The following is a 17,744-nucleotide window of genomic DNA, read 5'->3' as shown; positions in this document are numbered from 1 at the left end:
GCTCGTCCTTCTCCTCTGCTGAGCTTTGTAGGGTACATGCACAAGGAGGCCTGAGGTGTGCAAAGCCCCTGCGCACCTGTGGTGGGCCTGCTGTCAGTCTCCCATCATGCAGGGTGTAGCCAGTACACAGCGGACTAAGCCTCAGCCAGTTGTTGCCCTAGGGTGGTTCTAGCCATGGAAGGAAGCTAACATTTTTGGAGCGCCCGCTGTGTAAGAGAGGCTGTGTGGCCAGTGCTTTACATTTAAACCATTCAGTTCTTCTAACAGTTTATCAGCTAAGTATCTTTTCCCCACTTTACAGTTTAAAAAATTGTGACTCAGAGAGATTAAGCAGTTTACTGAGGTTGTTAACTGGCAGCGCTGGGATTTAAACTCAGGTCTAAGGCTAATGCATTTGATCTTTCTATTATACCAGTTGTCTCCTTCCCAGGCAATAACTGGCCATTTGGTTCAGCAGCATTCATTAATCTGTGGTCAAGTGGTGTGGCTTATTAGCAAGTATTGGTCTTACAGATTGGTTGTATGACTTTGGACAAGTCATTTTATTATACTCCTGGGCGCTAATAACTTGCATGGTAAATTATATGATTGGACTCGGTGATCCCTAAGGTTGCACAGGTCCTCAGAGGATCTTCTGATGCGTTCACCTTTTCACATTGTGCCTCTCCCTCATTACCCCTTGCAGCTATTACCTTAGTGATGCCTTATTCATTTCTTAAATGGATACAACCATGCTTCTTTAGAATTTTGATTTCAAAGGATTCATGATTAAATCCCAAAGTCTGCAGGAACACAAAGAATTTGGCTGCTTAGTGAGTGCTGCCATCTTGTGTCTACCATTTTATGAGAGAAAAATTTTTTAATGACAAAAATTATATTTAAGTATTTTTTGGTTTGTTTTGGGTGGGTTTTTTTTTTTTTTTTAAGCCTAGCCATTTGATTTAGTGGCCCAGAACCTTGGTCATATTGAGCTGACAATGTCAGTTAAAAACAGTTTTGACATTTGTTTATGATACCTCCTTTTCTGTTATCCTGTAGTCAAACAGAGTGACACTGAGATGTGAAAACTAATGTGTATCTGTATCAGGGTTCTAAATAATTCCATTTCAAAATTGTTTTTTGAAGAGTTAGTATAAGATGTGAATTCTTCTGTGATGCATGCTCAGCAGTATTAGTATTTTATCTCTTGATAGTTGGACCTCATTATGCTCAGTTGTTTCACCTTAAAATTGTGCTGTTGTGTTCATTGACAACAAAATTGTCAAAGGAAGATGGAAGAGCTATATAAGATTTTTAGAGTGTTTTTTTGCTGTGATGTAGTCACTTGCACCAGAAAAGTTTTAAATGAAACTAACTTTCAAAACAGATGACACTGAGAGAATTTTGGCTTTAGTCTTTCAGATGTCTTTATAAATAGTCACGCCACCCTTTATAGGCAATGTGCGTTTCTTTGAAAATGTTAAATGGCTTATCATAGCTTTTGTTCTTTTGGACTTTTAAAAACCTGGAATGTGATTATTTTTCAGAATTACTGTCTTAAGTCCATAGAGTTGTAGCTCTGGAAGAAACTCTAAAAATCATAGTTCTTGGAGGCAAGTGTTCCTGGTTCTGATCTTGGGAAAACCTTTTAAAACGAAAATTATATCTCCCTTACAACACAGACCACATACTTGGTTCTTAATACATTCCCTTGCTTTCTTCTTCCTTCTGCTAGCCTCATGGTTTACCCAGGCTCACAAAACCAATGCATGTCAGAATTGGTTGTAATTAAGTGTTCTGGCTCTTGTTTAGGACAAGAAAATAATAAAGTCACCAGCAGTAATATTTTTCATTTCCAATTTACTGTGTAGTGTTTCATTTCCCTCGGCTATTTTGTTATAATGTTTTCTTTTGTTTGAATTTTAGGCCACTGAAAGGAATGATATATTTGATCCAAGACAGTCCATTTCAGTCCAGGAATCTACAGTGGTGACAAGGACATGGGACTCCTCCTGCCAGATTCCAAATTGGTCAAGACAATTGACATCCTGGCTGACAACTGTGAGAAAGAACCTTGGATTATTTTATTTTATTTTTGTGGGACACCACAATCCCAAATCCATAGAACACATCAGGTAACCTGTCTTGTCACTTGAGAAAAACATCTCACTTTTTCTTTCAAAATCTTATATACAAAAAGCAAGGAGCCAGAGTACTTTAAGTACCCCCTCCCGCCTTAGTAACCTTACTGTTTTGAGAATGAACCACTTAACTTTGGTGTGGATATAATTAAGGAAGACTTTTTTTTTTTTAAGCTTTTCAGATGTATTTATGGATTCCTGAAATCTGTTTAGATACTTAGTTGCAAAACATTCTTTTAGGAAAGGAACTCTTGAATTTTCTATATAGGAAAGACAAGTTCTACTGGTTTTTTCACCCCCCTCTAGATTTTACTAAGAAATTTTCAGAAATACGGAGAAGTTGAAAGAATTTTACAGTGAACAGCCATTTAACCACCCCTGCATTCTATCGTTAACATTTTATCTTACTTGCTTTAACCTGCATCTGTCCATCTATATCCATCCCTCTACCTCTCCATCAATTCATCTACATTTTTTGGATGCATTTTGAAATAAGTTGTCTTTGTCCTCACCACACACACAAAAATTTAATTATGTGGTGTGATGGATTATGTTAATCATTTCACAGTATATAAGTGCATCAAATTATCACGTTGTACTCCTTAGGCTTACACATTGTTGTATATGAATTATATCTCAATAAGGCTAGAAAAAACGGAGTGGTTTACATCAAGTTCTGCTGTTCAGGTTCACATTTCTCACATGTCCTAAAATGACAGCTTTATCTGATACATTCCTATTTGATATTCAGTGTAAAGTCCCCATTGTTGCCTTAAACTCACTAAAGATATGAAATATATTGGCATCTTATATATTTGATCTATAGAGCCCATATGTGTTGTTTGGCCCTGAATCACATGAGTCAGGAGAGTTTTCAATGCTTGATTCATAACGCTGAACAGTTGTTAGTGAAGATTCACAACTGTGTTTTGTATAGAATGTTACTGTCTATTTTTTAAGTTATTTCCTTTTGGAATTGCAGGTTAATGTAACAAATTAGAAATTTCAGAAATCTAGATGAAAGCTATGACAGGAAAATTTTTTTTCACAGGGTAATACTTATAATATCCCTTCAGAGAAAAAGATTTCTGATGTCATCTAAATATGCATTTATAATTCTCCAGCCATTACCTTACATTTCAATAGGGCTTATTCCTTAATGTTTCTTGGGAATTTTCACAAGTGGTGTGCGCATCAAAATCACCTCATACCCTTATTATAGCCCTTATCTCATTGTTTTATGATTTTTTATTTTTGAATATGTCTGCCACTAAACTGTATTTTACAGTTCCTTAGAAGCAGGAATTTTGCTTCTATCTGTGTATATTTTACATTATTCCTGGAACATAGAAGGCATTTAGTCAATGTTGTGCACTAACTCAATGTAAGAAATATTTCAAACTGAATTAATTTTTTTTTTCTTGCTTGCTAAGGCTTCAAGTTCCCTGTAGAATTCTAAAATAACCTTTGCTAATGAGGATGTCTGATACTGTTACTGTAAAAAATGAAACTGAAACAATGAAGGATTTGGAGGCAGAAGTGAAAGATACAACCGGAGTTGAAAATCTTATCAAATCTGAAAACTATGGGAAGATTTTGGCAGAGAAGAATGAACGTTGCATTGACAACAATATTGATTTGCAGGTAAACAGGATTTTTTCCCCTGGCTTCAAATATTAAATATTCTATATATAATTATACTTTTCATACAAAACTCACTTTCAGAATTGTAAAAGGGTAAGTTGACCTTTTGCGACACGCCTACCAGCTGTTTTTTGGAGTCATCTGGATTAGCTTGTTGAGTCTAGCTCTTTGATTTGCTTGTATCATGTAATATATTTCTTTTTATTTGTATGTGGCCAATATGTTTTTTTAGTGGCTTTATACTTTTTCGTTCCATTCTGCGCCTATCCGTGTTGTGAGAGTCGAAAATAACCTAAGATTAGAGGAGATTAGAATTAGAGAGATTGAAACTGCAGGAGTTGTATTGGCAAAAACAACCCTAGGGGAAGCAATTGATCAACTATGACTGAGAAAAGAGGTTGTTGGGGAAGAAAAGGTCACTTGAGGCTTTTGATGCTACACATGTATGATGACTTAGAACTAACCCCTCAGAAGGCTTTTAATTCTAGGCATGGATAGAAATTGATGAGTTGGTCCACAGATTCAAGATAGATAAAAATTGTTTCAAGTAGTACTCACAGTGTTCACTTCTCAGTGTTCCTGTTATCTATTGCTATACAACAGCTGATCACAAAACAAAGCTCACAATTTTAAAACAACATTTTGTTTTTTAATATCTCATGATTTGTGAGTCAGGGTTTGGCACAAGGGCTTGGCTGAGTGAATCTTCTCTCATACAAGGCGTCAAAAGAGATCCCTCACTGATATTTAAATGGCAGGTGGGCTGGCCTGGAAGGTCCACAACTCTTTCACTCACATATCTGGCCCCTTGGTGGGAATGGCTGGAATGTAGGTTCAGCTGGAACTGGGAGCACCTACCTGTGGTCCCTCCAGCACAGTAGGCTCAGGTAATCAGACTCATTATGGGCAACTCAGAGTTCCAGAAAGAATGTTCCAATAGCCAAGCAAAGCTGCAAGCTTTCTTTTGACCTAGGCTCAGAAGTCTCAGAATGTCACTTCCACTGTTGTCTTTTGATGACACATGTCAATAAAGCCTGCCCGGATTCAAGGGAGGAGGCATAAAACCCTGCGCGCGGGCTTTTCTCTAGTTGCAGTGAACGGGGACCACTCCTCTCTCTGGTGTGCAGGCTTCTCCTTGTGGTGGCTTCTCCTGCTGTGGAGCACGGGCTCCAAGCGTGCGGGCTTCAGTAGTTGTGGCTCGTAAGTTCTAGAGTGCAGGTTCAGTAGTTGTGGCACACGGGCTTAGTTGCTCCGCGGCATGTGGGATCCTCCCGGCCCGGGGCTCGAACCTGTGTGCCCCGCATTGGCAGGCGGACTCTCAACCACTGCGCCACCAGGGAAGCCAAACATTTCTGTTTCAGTTTAACCCTATGAATAAAGAATTCATTTTTGGAGAAAATATTCTGTCATTCTTTCTACATCCTAAAGACCTTGAGGGCTACATGCCGAAACTTATATCTTATTTTTGTAGAATAATTTAAGAAGGTTCTTTTAAAGGTTATTTCATTCCTTCATTCAGTCAAAAATGTTATTCTTCATTATATGCCAGAAATGTGTTAGAAATTGATAGCAACTCATACAGCAGTAAAAAAGCATTTAGACCCCACTGATTCAGTATAGTAAGGTGGTAATTATCTAAGAAATTTAGAGGAATAACATAATTTTTCTAGTCATTTTTAGTAATAGCACTTGCAAAAAATTGTCATGCTTGCAGTCAGTACACTCAGTGATGACAGAATGCCAGTATCCTGGTTGGATCAGAGAAAATGCTTAAATTCTATTGCATTTGTGATTGAAATAGTAAAAGATTTCCTTCTAGTTTCTTTTCTACACCTAATGTTCCCTCTTTCAGGTCACGTTTATCAACAAGCGATTAATTTGGATTATAGCATACGTTGAACTTACTGCAGGTTCGTTTGCAGACCACTGCAGTAAAGCAAATATTACGATAAAGCAAGTCACACGAAGTTTCCCAGCATATATAAAAGTTATGTTTATGCTCTACTGTAGTCTGTTAAGGGTGCAATAGCATTATGTATTAATTCGTAATGAACTTTTAATTAAGGTTCAGACCTTAATTAAAAATACTTTATTGCTAAAAAAACTGCTAACCATCATCTGAGCCTTCAGCAAAGCATAATCTTTTTGCTGGTGGAGCATCTTGCCTAGACGCTGATGGCTGCTGACTAATCAGGGTGGTGGTTGCTAAAGGTTGGGGTCACTGTGACCATTTCTTAAAATAAGACAATGAAGTTTGCTGCATCAATTTACACTTCCTTTCACAAACCATTTCTCTGTAGCATGCAATGATGTTTGGTAACATTTTACCGACAGTAGAACTTCTTTCAAAATTGGAATTAGGGCTTCCCTGGTGGTGCAGTGGTTGAGAGTCCGCCTGCCAATGCAGGGGACACGGGTTCGTGCCCCGGTCTGGGAGGATCCCACAGGCCGCGGAGCGGCTGGGCCCATGAGCTGTGGTCTCTGAGCCTGCGCGTCCAGAGCCTGTGCTCCGCAACGGGAGAGGCCACAACAGTGAGAGGCCCGCGTACCCCCCAAAAAAAAAAAAAAATTGGAATCAAATCCTCTCAGACCTGGCTGCTGCTTCATCATCCAAGTTTATCAAATATTCTAAATCCTTTGTTGTCATTTCAATAATTTTCACAGCATCTTCACCAGGAGTAGATGCCATCTCAAGAAACCACTCTCCTTGCTCACCCACAGGAAGCGACTCCTCGTCTGTTAAAAGTTTTATCATAAGATTGCAGCAGTTCATTCATGTCTTCAGGCTCCACTTCTAATTCTAGTTCCTTTGCTGTTTCCACTGCATCTGCAGTTACTTCCTCCACTGAAGTCTTGAACCCCTCAAAGTCATCCAGGAGGGTTGGAATCAAATTCTTCCAAACTGCTATTACTGTTCATATTTTGACATCTCCTCATGAATCACACGTGTTCTGAATGGCACCTAGAATGGTGAATCTTTCCAGAGGCTTTCAATTTACTTTGCCCAGATCCGTCAGAAGAATCACTGTCTGTGGCAGCTATAGCCTTACAAAATGTATTTATTAAGTAATAAGACTTGAAAGTTGAAATTACTCATTGATCCATGGGCTGCAGAATGGATGTTGTGTTAGCAGGCATGAAAACAACATGAATCTTGTTGTACATCTCCATCAGAGCTCTTGGGTGACCAGGTGCATTGTCAGTGAGTGGTAGTATCAATATTTTGAAAGGAGTCTTTTTTTCCGTGCAGTAGGTCTCAACAGTGGGCTTAAAATATTCAGTTAACCATGTTGTAAATAGATGTGCTATCATCTAGGCTTTGTTGTTCCACTAATAGAGCACAGGCAGCGTAGGTTTAGTGTAATTCTGAAGGGCCCTAGGATTTTCAGGATGGTAAATGAGCACTGGCTTCAACTTAAAGTCACCAGCTGCATTAGCCCCTAACAAGAGAATCAGCCTGTCCTTTGAAACTTTGAAGCCAGGCATTGATTTCTCCTCTCTAGCTATGGAAGTCCTAGATGGCATCTTTTTCCAGTAGAAGGCTATTAGATCTTCTGGATAACTTGCTGCAGCTTCTACATCACACTTGCTGTTTCACCTTGCACTTTTATGTTACGGAGATGGCTTCTTTTCTGCAACCTCATGAACCAACCTCTGTTGGCTTTAATCTTCCACAGCTTCCTCACCTCTCTCAACCTTCACAGAATTGCTGAGAGTCAGAGCTTTGCTCTGAATTAGGCTTTGGCTTAAGGGAATGTTGTGGCTGCTTGGATTTTCTATCCAGACAACTCTCTCCGTATCAGCAGTTAGGCAGTTTCACTTTCCTGTCATTGGTGTGTTCACTGGAGTAGCACTTTCCTCCAAGAACTTTTCTCTTGTGCTCACAACTTGGCTGATTGCTTGGCACAGCAGCCCTAGCCTTCAGTCTGTCTCAGCTTTCGATATGCCTTCCTCACTAAACTTAATCATTTCTAGCTCTTGAATTAAACTGAGAGACGTGTGACTCTGCCTTTCACTTGAACACTTAAATGCCAGTATAGGATTATTAACTGGCCTGATTTCAGTGTTATTGTATCTCAGGGAACTGGGAGGCCAGAGGAGACGGAGAGAGACGGGAACGGCTGGCCAGTTGGTGGAGCAGTGAGAACACACACACATTGGTTAAGCTTGCCGTCTTACGTGGATGTGGTTTGATGCACCCCAAAACAGTTACAGTAGTAACATCAAAGATCACTGATCACAGGTCGCCATGACAAATAAAATAGTAATGACAGAGTTTGAAATATTGTGAGAATTGCCAAACCGTGACAAAGTGAGCAAATGCTGTCGGCAAAATGGTGCCGATAGACTTGCAGGTTGTCACAGACCTTCAGTTTGTAAAAACACAGTATCTGCCAAGTGCAGTAAAATGAGGTATGCCTGTATTGCATTTCCTACCATGTCTGTTGTGTTGCCCTTGGCAATAAGCATAAAAACGTTTTGACGACCATTCTTGAATCATGGCCCAGTTGTTCATACTACAGGAGAATTTCATGCATTCCCCAAACACTTACTGAAAACCTATTCCATGGCAAGGACATAGTGTAGCAAGGAAAAATGGGCCTGGTCTCTGACATCACATTCCGTATAGTATGGTGACTATAACGACTGGGGGAGGAACAAGGAGAATATGAGAATTTGTTTTATGTTAATCCACTGAATGCTATATTCGTGTTTACTCAAATGTTTATCAAGAATTTACTGTATGTGGGTATATTTACTCTGCTTGGAGATTTTGAAATCCAAGATGCCTCTGTGCAAGGTGTCTGGCAAGGGGCTTACAGTTGGAATAATATACAGAGAAGAAATTTAAGTAATGGAAATTAGGAATGAAGTATATAAAACTAGAAAAAAATTGTCATTCTGTTTTCGCATAATGTAAAATAAAGTCAGCTGTTTTAAGAATCAACAGGGAATAGAGTGTCTTGTTGAAAAAATAATCCAGTTAATATACAGTTACCTCTTAATAGGGAGTTACCTATTATGAAATGCCTTTTTAAAAAAAATACTACTAGGCATTTCATCTTCTTTTGTTACCTCTAAGATACTGCCTGAAGGTTTAATTTTAAATAGCAACTATTATTTTTACTCAAATTTTAGATGTATGTACCAATTAATGTAGGTTCCCTATTAAGAATTTTGAATTAGTCAGTATATTCTCTGCTTTCCTCTCTATCATTCTGAAAGTCAGCTACCGTGAATATAATTTATATCTGTTGCCTTCCTTCAGCATAGTAATATTTAAAGTGACTTAGGGGGCTTCCCTGGTGGCGCAGTGTTTGAGAGTCCGCCTGCTGATGCAGGGAACATGGGTTCGTGCCCCGGTCTGGGAAGATCCCACATGCCACGGAACGGCTGGGCCTGTGAGCCATGGCCGCTGAGCCTGCACGTCCAGAGCCTGTGCTCCGCAACGGGAGAGGCCACAACAGTGAGAGGCCCGCGTACCGAAAAAATAAAAATAAAGTGACTTAGGGAAATGGAAGTGTTTTCCTAAGGAAGCATACATTTCATCCATTTCCAAGTCTTAATTTCCTGACCATCCCCTTAATATTTTATTTAGAAAAACTCATTTTTAAATGAAGGGATGTCATAGTATAAAACTGTAAAGAAATCTTATGATTTTCTACTGTTTGTTAAGGATAACGTTTACATAAAATGTTCTTCATTTGTTCACTGCTATGTGATCCAAACCCAGATGATCCCCTAGTGCCAGAGATTGCATGGATCTATAAAACAGACAGAGATAAGTACAGCAGGCTGTCTCAGGAATGGACTCAGAAGTATGCCATGTGATGCTACCTTAAAGTCAGAATAACCTTCATTACAACTGGAATAAACTTTAAATTATGGTTCCTTTTATTATTTTCTTATCTGGCTGCTCCCCTATCAGACCTCATCTTTTTTCATTTTATGTTTTGTTTACCTCCCTCCATTCATTCACATGCTCATCTGAGAATACTTACGTTCTTCCAGCTTTGGACAGTAAGTGCTTTTAGAAGCTGTAAAGTAGTTACAAGAGAACAGTTACCCAAGATTCAGAAGTTTTTTTAAAAAAAATGGAGCATGTGTATTATGTGGCCAGTGTTTTCACTCTAACTTTGTTATGAGACTAAAACCATTCCTCACTGCTCTAATGTGCTGAAGAATCATCTGAGGGGGAGGAAGGTGGAAGCTGAGTTGTCACATCAAAGGAAGCAGCATTATTCTAGCAGCATCCATTCTTGTTTAAACCTTCCACTGTTAGAGATTTGAGGTTACATGATATACTTTATGCTCATAACTGATGTGGCTGGAGAATTGGTATTGAATTGATAGCATCAGCAGAATGGAAAATGTGATGTGTTTTATGCATGTCAATAAGGGAATGACCTGCTCTTGTTCTACAGAGAATGGAAATTGGAAGTCAAACACTCTTTGTATTCCAAAATAGGGTCTCACACATTTTGTAATTTTCATTTACATTGTTAGGAGGCTTGGAGCTATTAGCTAATCTATCTTCCAATACACTGTTTAATATAACACTGAGTAAATGATGCAAGTTGTCAATGGATAAGTGATAAACTGATAGCTCTGCTACTAATTGATTTTTCTTCAATAAAGTTGCATAAACCAAAGTAATAATAATATTAATTTCATCAAGCTGGAGAGAGGCCAGCAGACATTAGGCATCACCTTGAATGGTTCCAAGCAGATATTATCTCCTAGAGCTCCTTGACCATTTCTTCTATAAATAATTTCGCTTCTGTGACTCTCTATTCTTCAGAAATGTTAATTGTGTTTTTTATTCAGTTTTATTTGAAACTATAATCATTTAGAGAATTTTTAAGATTACTTTCTTAAGAATTTCTTAAGAATGCTTTAGAAGTAATTCAAGCAGTATGTGTGCATTAATGTCAAGAAGTTCACTTTCCCACATAATTGCTTTGGAATTGTTCTGAATTGTTGATATGGTCCCAAATAATCGTACAAAGGGTTTTTGCTTAGTAATTTTTCTGTTGCCACACACACACCATTCCTCTTGCAAATCTTGAGTGATATGTTGGACTTTGTATGATTATTAAATATTTGGAAGGTTTGGGGTAGTGAGGTGTCAGGTTTCTAAATCCAGAAAAATCTTAATTTGTTAGACTACCACTAACCTTTAACATGGGATAAATGGGTGGGGGGAGTGTTTGCTTTGGTTTCCTTTGTATAACTTAATCATGTGGTCGTTGTGGTTTGATTTTTCTCAGAGATAGATTTTTCACATTAAATTTAGCGTAAATTACTTGTGTTTATTTCTGCCATTTATTTGAAATGTAAAATTAGGAATCTTATGCTCTAAGGTTCAAACTCAACTTTCCCATGGTTTGACAATTGTATCTTTGTACTTGACAAATGCTTTGTCTAGGAATGATCATCTGTATACATGTACCTATAAATACAATCCAAAACGTATTTCGGAGCAGTTCAAACATTGATCCCTCTTCCCACAAACTACTGAACAGTAGGATGGCGAGTCCAAATTGTGTTGGTAACCCTTGTTATGGAGGAAATAATAGAACTGATTTTTGTTAACAAGTAGGCCTCATGTGCCAGAGTGCATGAACAGCTTCTGATATATATGAGTGAATTTTCTATACACAGAATCAGTTGAAGCAGGTGTTTAGTATATTCTCAGCTTCTATAGCAAGCCCTGTGATAATTAACATGAGACTTTTACATCTTGTATTCCCCAAGTTAGTTCCAATGTATTTCTTTGAAAAGGGGAGGATAGGGCAAGTAAGGGACAGGAAAGCAATGACAGTCTAATAAGGTTATCAGAAAAGCTCAGGGGGGAGACCACACTTCTCCAACAGTGAGGTTAGTGGGCATCAAATTCCTTAATTGAGGAAACATGTAAAGAAGTTTCTGTTTAAAGGGCTCAGTAAGATTATGTCCATGTAAAATCATACAAATCTTAACTATTTTTTCCTCAAAGATAAAAGGCTGTATGTAATGTACCTGCTACATAGTAAAAGCCCAACAGATGGTAGATGCTGTTAGTAATATGATATTTATAATCATCATCATAATCGTTACTAATTATTTATTAGCAGTAGCACAACTATATTGTTCCTCAGATTGATCCCTTTATTGTCATGCAACATCAGATTTTTTTTTCTTTAGTAATTAAAAAAAAGTAAAATTTATTTCTTGACATAAGCTCCCAAAATTTTCAATACAGTACTTTTTCTTTGTATTAAGTTCCCTATCTGTGTACTGTACTTTTGTCTTTAAAAGTATTTAATGAGTTCAACTTTTAAAACTTAAAATTGACTTCCCATACTACATTTTACTTTTCTAATTATTTCTATGATTTGGTGCTCTTTCTATTGAACCTGGGTGATATATACACATGATAGCTAGCACATTTGCTTTTCACAGTGCTTTATTATGACATGTATAAAGAAGATGTTCCCCACATCTTGCAGATGTAGAATGCTTTTACATAATATTTTTACTTCCTCCAATAACTTTCACATATATCATCATTAGGATGGTGGATGGTAAGATCCTTTATCTTCATTTAATATACGGGGTAACTATAAACCAGAGTCCTTGACTTTCTCCAGGGACTTTACCTTAGATGTTTAATCCTGTGCCTTTGGATTTTTTTTGTTGTTGTTGTTGGAGTATAGTTGATTTATAATGTTGTGTTTAGTTTCAGGTGTACAGCAAAGTGATTTAGTTATACATATACGGATATCTATTCTGTTTCATATTCTTTTCCCATATAGGCTATTGCAGAGTATTGAGTAGAGTTCTGTGTGCTGTGCAGTAGGTCCTTGTTGTTATCTCTTTTATATATAGTAGTGTGTATATGTTAATCCCAACCTCCTAATTTATCCCTCCCCCCCCCTTTCCCCTTTGGTAACCGTAAGTTTGTTTTTCTAAGTCTGTGAGTCTGTTTCTGTTTTGTAAATAAGTTCATTTGTATCAATTTTAGATTCCACAGCCTTTGGGTTTTTAATCCTGTGCCTTTTTGCCCAGAGCATTAAATGGTATAAACAAATTAGTGATTGGGGGTGGTTTGTCAGTTTATTGATATTTTTTAAAAATCCACTCTGTCAACTCAGAAAACTTTGTTGTTTTCTGTTATTCCGGTGGAAAATATCAGCCTGGCCTCTTTTGTTCTTACTATTCTTGACCTTTAGCTGACATTTACACTTCAATTCATTATCTTCTCTCAATAATTACCATTAGGGACTTCCCTGGCGGTCCAGCAGTTAACACTTCGCCTTCCAATGCAAGGGGTGGGGGTTCGATCCCTGGTTGAGAAGCTAAGATCCCACATGCCTCGGGGCCAAAAAACCAAAACATAAAACAGAAGCAATATTATAACAAATTCAATAAAGACTTTAAAAATGGTCCACATCAAAAAAATTATTAAAAATATATAATTACCATTATCTTGAAAAGTAGTGAGAATTAGTAAGGTCTTCAAAGTATATTAAGAGCCTTAGTTGAAAGGTGTCAACTGTTATCATTAATTTTGTTCATAATAATTACAAATAAAAAATGATCCTCTTTTTGAAATAAGTTAGATTTATTATTAATTGAGTGATATTGATTGGTAGTTAGTTTTATGAAAACACAGTACAACTCATAAAGATTATTCTCTTCTTCCTTAGCAATACGTAAATCTCATAGTTCATGATTTCAGTGCTTTTGTTTTTCTTTCCTTTATTTTCTTTCGTAATAAACTTTAAACAGATCTAAACTCGTCCTAGCGGTACAAAGATAGCAAGGAAGATTACTGAAAATATTAGACCAAAAGAGACATTATGGGGAATTCCCTAGCAGTCCAATGGATAGGACTCCACGCTTCCACTGAGGTGGCATGAGTTTGATCACTGGTTGGGGAACTAAGATCCCTCATGCTGCATGGTGCAGCCAAAAAAAAAAAAAGGAGAGACAGAGCCATTATGATAAGCAAAGAAATGTTAGAAAACAAAACCTATAGATTATTCCTTAATATTAAGTTGACTACATGGATTTAGATTTTTGCTTCTTTTGTTATTAATTGTAAAGGTCTCTGGTTTGGGATAGCAATTAAGACATGGGTAATGTTTTGAGGATCCTTCCAGATCCATATTCTGAAATAAATTTTAAATTTGTTTAAAGTTCTTTTATTGTAAACAAAAGACCAAAGTACCGAAATCATCAGTTATGTTTGTTTTTCTTTGCCCTCAAAGTTGATCTACAGAGCAGTATGTTAAAAAGCAGTCTGTGTTTATTGTAATATTACACCTTAACCATTTATTATTGAACCTCAGTTTTTCTCTAAGCAAGGAGCTAGTAGCTCTGACAGTGTATTAATATCAGTTTCAAACTGAAATTATATTAGGGATGTTTCATATTCTGAACCCATTTATTGGCCTAATTCCTGTCCTATACTGTAGTATCAAACAATGTAAATTATAAATTGGCATCTTTAGCCCTAAGCCTTATAAATTCTAATTTAATTAGGATCTTTCTGAAGTAGTAAAAGTCTGCTAAAGGAGCTGCTAAATTTTTACTGTGACGATGAATGAAATTCTGTTAAAAGTGAAAAGAATACTATAGAGATAAATTAATGAAACCAAAAGTTGGATTTTCAAAAAGGTCAACAAAATTGACAAGCCTTTAGCTAGATGAACCCAGAAGAAAAGAGAGAACCAGAGGAAAAAAAAAGAACCCAGGAAAGAAAACCTCAAATTACTAAAATAAAAATGAAAATATGGGGCTTCCCTGGTGGCGCAGTGGTTGAGTGTCCGCCTGCCAATGCAGGGGACACGGGTTCGTGCCCTGGTCCGGGAAGATCCCACATGCCGCAGAGCGGCTGGGCCCGTGAGCCGTGGCCGCTGAGCCTGCGCATCCGGAGCCTGTGCTCCGCAACGGGAGAGGCCACAGCAGTGAAAGGCCCGCATACCGCAAAAAAAAAAAAGAAAGTATGGACATTACTATCTATTCTATAAAACAAAAAGGATTAAAAGAGGGTACTATGAACAATTGCAAACCAACATATTGGATAACCTAATGAAATAGACAAATTCCTAGAAACACGAAACCTACCAAGACTAAATCACAACAGAAAATCTGAATTGACATATAACTAATAAGGAGATTGAATCAAAAAATCAAAATCTCCTGACAGAGAAGAGCCCTGGATCTGAGGAATTCTACCAAGTGTTTGAAGAACTAACACCAATAGTTCCCAAACTTTTACCAAAAAATTATAGAGCAGGGAATACTTTGTAACTTATTTTTCTATGTATCCAGCATTACCCTGATAACCAAAGCCAGACAAAGACACTGCAAGAAAAAACTACAGACCACTATCACTTATAAACATTGATGCAAAAATCTTCAACAAAATACTAGCCAATTGAATTCAGCAGCATATGAAAAGAATTACACACCATGACCAAGTGGGTTCCAAGGATGGTTCAGCATATGAAAATCAACCAATGCAGTATACCATATTAACTGAATGGGGGCGGGGGGGGGAGGTAACCCGATCATCATAATCGAACACAACAACCTATTAAGATTTTTTGTTTTTACACTCATAAAACTAGGAATAGAAGGAAACTACGTCAACACAATAAAATCCATATATGAAAAACCCACATTGAGCTTCATGTTCAATGGTGAAACACTGAAAGCTTTTCCTCTAAGATTAAGAACAAGGTAAGGATGCCCACTTTTACCATTTCTATTTAACATGGTACTGGAAATTCTAAGAGCAATTATACAAGAAAGAAAGAAAAGCCATCCAAATTGGAAAGGAAGAAGTAAAATTATCTCTGAAAATGACATGATCTTATATGTATAAAACCCTAACACCTGAAACTAACACAACATTGTCAATCAACTACACTCCAATGTAAAAAAGTTAAAAAAAAAAACAAAAAACCCTAAAGATTCCACACATGTTCGAAAAAAAACCTGTTAGAACTAATAAATGAATTCAGGTAAAGTAGCAGGACACAAAGTCAGTGCATAAAAATCAGTTGCATTTCTATACACTAACAATGAACAATCTGAAAAGGAAATTACAAAAGCAATTTCATCTACAATAGCATTAAAAAATAAAATAATTAGAAGTTAACTTAATCAAGGAGTTGAAAGTCTTGTACTATGAAAACTACAAAGCATTGCTGAAAGAAATTACAGATGACATAACTAAATTAAAACACATTTATGTTCATGGATTGGAAAACTTAATATTGTTAAAATGTCAATGCTACCCAAAGTGATCTAGAAATTCAATGTAATTATCCTATCAAAACCCAAATGTCATTTTTGCAGAACTAGAAAACCCCATCCTGAAATTCATATGGAACCTCAGAGGACCCGGAATAATCAAAACAGTCTTGAAAAAGAACAAAAGTGGAAGAGTCACACTTCATGACTTCAAAACTTACTGCAAAGCTACAGTAATCAAAACAATGTGGCGCTGGCATAAAGACAGACACATAGGCCGGTGGAATAGAATAGAGAGCCCAGGAATAAGTCCTTGCGTATATGATCAAACGATTTTTGACAAGGGTGCCAAGTCCATGGAGAAAGGACAGTCTTTTAAAAAATGGTGCTGGGAAAACTAGATATCCACATGCAAAAGAATGAAGTTGAACCCTTACCTAAGACCATAAACAAAAATTAACACAAAATGGATCAAAAACCTAAGAGCTATAAAACTCTAAAACTCTTAGAAGAAAACATTGAGGGAAAGCTTTATGACTTTGGTTTTGGAGATGATTTCTTAGTTAGGGCACCAAAGGGGCCAGCCAAGGGAGCTTTCTCAGCCCCAGCCCAACCTCCAGGACACCCCATTGCCCAGGGATGCCTGCTATGAACTGCACACCCAAGAGGGAAGGGGCCACAGAGCCAGAGATGCCAGATCCATTTAAAGTCAACACCTTTAAGGAGGCAAAGGATGAAGACTGTAAAACCACAAAAGAGATTGAAGAAGGTGTGGGGTGAGACTGCCAAGATTCTGCACCTCAGCAAGCTCCCAGGTGTTGCCTGTTGACAGGTCTGTGGGCAGAACTTTGAACAACACTGAAAACAGCTGTTAAGCTGTGGAAGCTACTCTAATCAAATGATTAGTGCCCCTTGGCATCTTCCAGGATCACAGGCCCCCAGTGATGTATACAACAGAAACATACATCCGAGAGCAGTGACATGCTGATCTTGTCCTCGCAGACAGCGGGAAGAAAGTTACTGGAACAGTTCACTTTTTCCAGAGAGAGAATGTGGTATTTCCAAGAAAAGAGTCAATACTGAGGCCTTCCCTGGTGGCGCAGTGGTTGAGAGTCTGCCTGCCAATGCAGCGGACACGGGTTCGAGCCCTGGTCTGGGAAGATCCCACATGCCACGGAGTAACTGGGCCCGTGAGCCACAACTACTGAGCCTGCGCATCTGGAGCCTGTGCTCCGCAGCAAGAGAGACCGCGACAGTGAGAGGACCACGCACCGCGATGAAGAGTGGCTCCCGCTTGCCACAACTAGAGAAAGCCCTCGCACAGAAACGAAGACCCAACACAGCCAAAAATAAATTAATTAATTAATTTAAAAAAAATCATAGAGACAGACAGTAGCATGGTAGTTGCCAGAGCTTGGAATGAGAGGAGATGGGGAGTTAATGTTTAATGGGTACAGAGTTTCAGTTTTATGAGATGAAAAGAGTTACGGCTATGGATTGTGCTGATGGTGACACAACATTATGAATGTATTTAATACTACTGAACTGCACACTTAAAAATGGTTAAGATGGTAAATTTCCTGTGTATTTTTCCACAGTAAAAAAAAAAATTGAGAAGGAGACTTGGCTTGGGCTAGGGTAAAATCTAAATATATGTAACCTGTTTAATCTAAATATATGTAACCTGCTTAATCTAAATATATGTAACCTGCTTAATCCAGGGTCAAAAAT

The 17,744-nt window shown here is 37.8% G+C and overlaps 1 protein-coding gene across 12 annotated transcripts in view; it reads left to right on the top strand.

Moving 5' to 3' along the window:
* The window catches only part of R3HDM1 (R3H domain containing 1), a 181,318-nt gene that overhangs the window by 65,389 nt on the left and 98,185 nt on the right, over positions 1-17,744 (top strand). For all 12 annotated transcript variants that reach the window (XM_027132284.1, XM_027132224.1, XM_027132213.1 and 9 more), the window contains exons 2-3: positions 1,906-2,114; positions 3,554-3,764. In XM_027132284.1, the coding sequence (XP_026988085.1) occupies positions 3,594-3,764 (171 nt within the window). In that variant the 5' untranslated portion in view covers positions 1,906-2,114; positions 3,554-3,593. The remainder of the gene's footprint in view (positions 1-1,905; positions 2,115-3,553; positions 3,765-17,744) is intronic.

Source organism: Aethalodelphis obliquidens, unplaced genomic scaffold, assembly GCF_003676395.1.
Source record: "Aethalodelphis obliquidens isolate GAN/ISIS:26980383/991018 unplaced genomic scaffold, ASM367639v1 scaffold2, whole genome shotgun sequence".
Taxonomy (NCBI): Eukaryota; Metazoa; Chordata; class Mammalia; order Artiodactyla; family Delphinidae; genus Aethalodelphis; species Aethalodelphis obliquidens.
The sequence above is the reverse complement of the archived record's forward strand: the minus strand, read 5'-3'. Positions and strand labels throughout refer to the sequence as shown.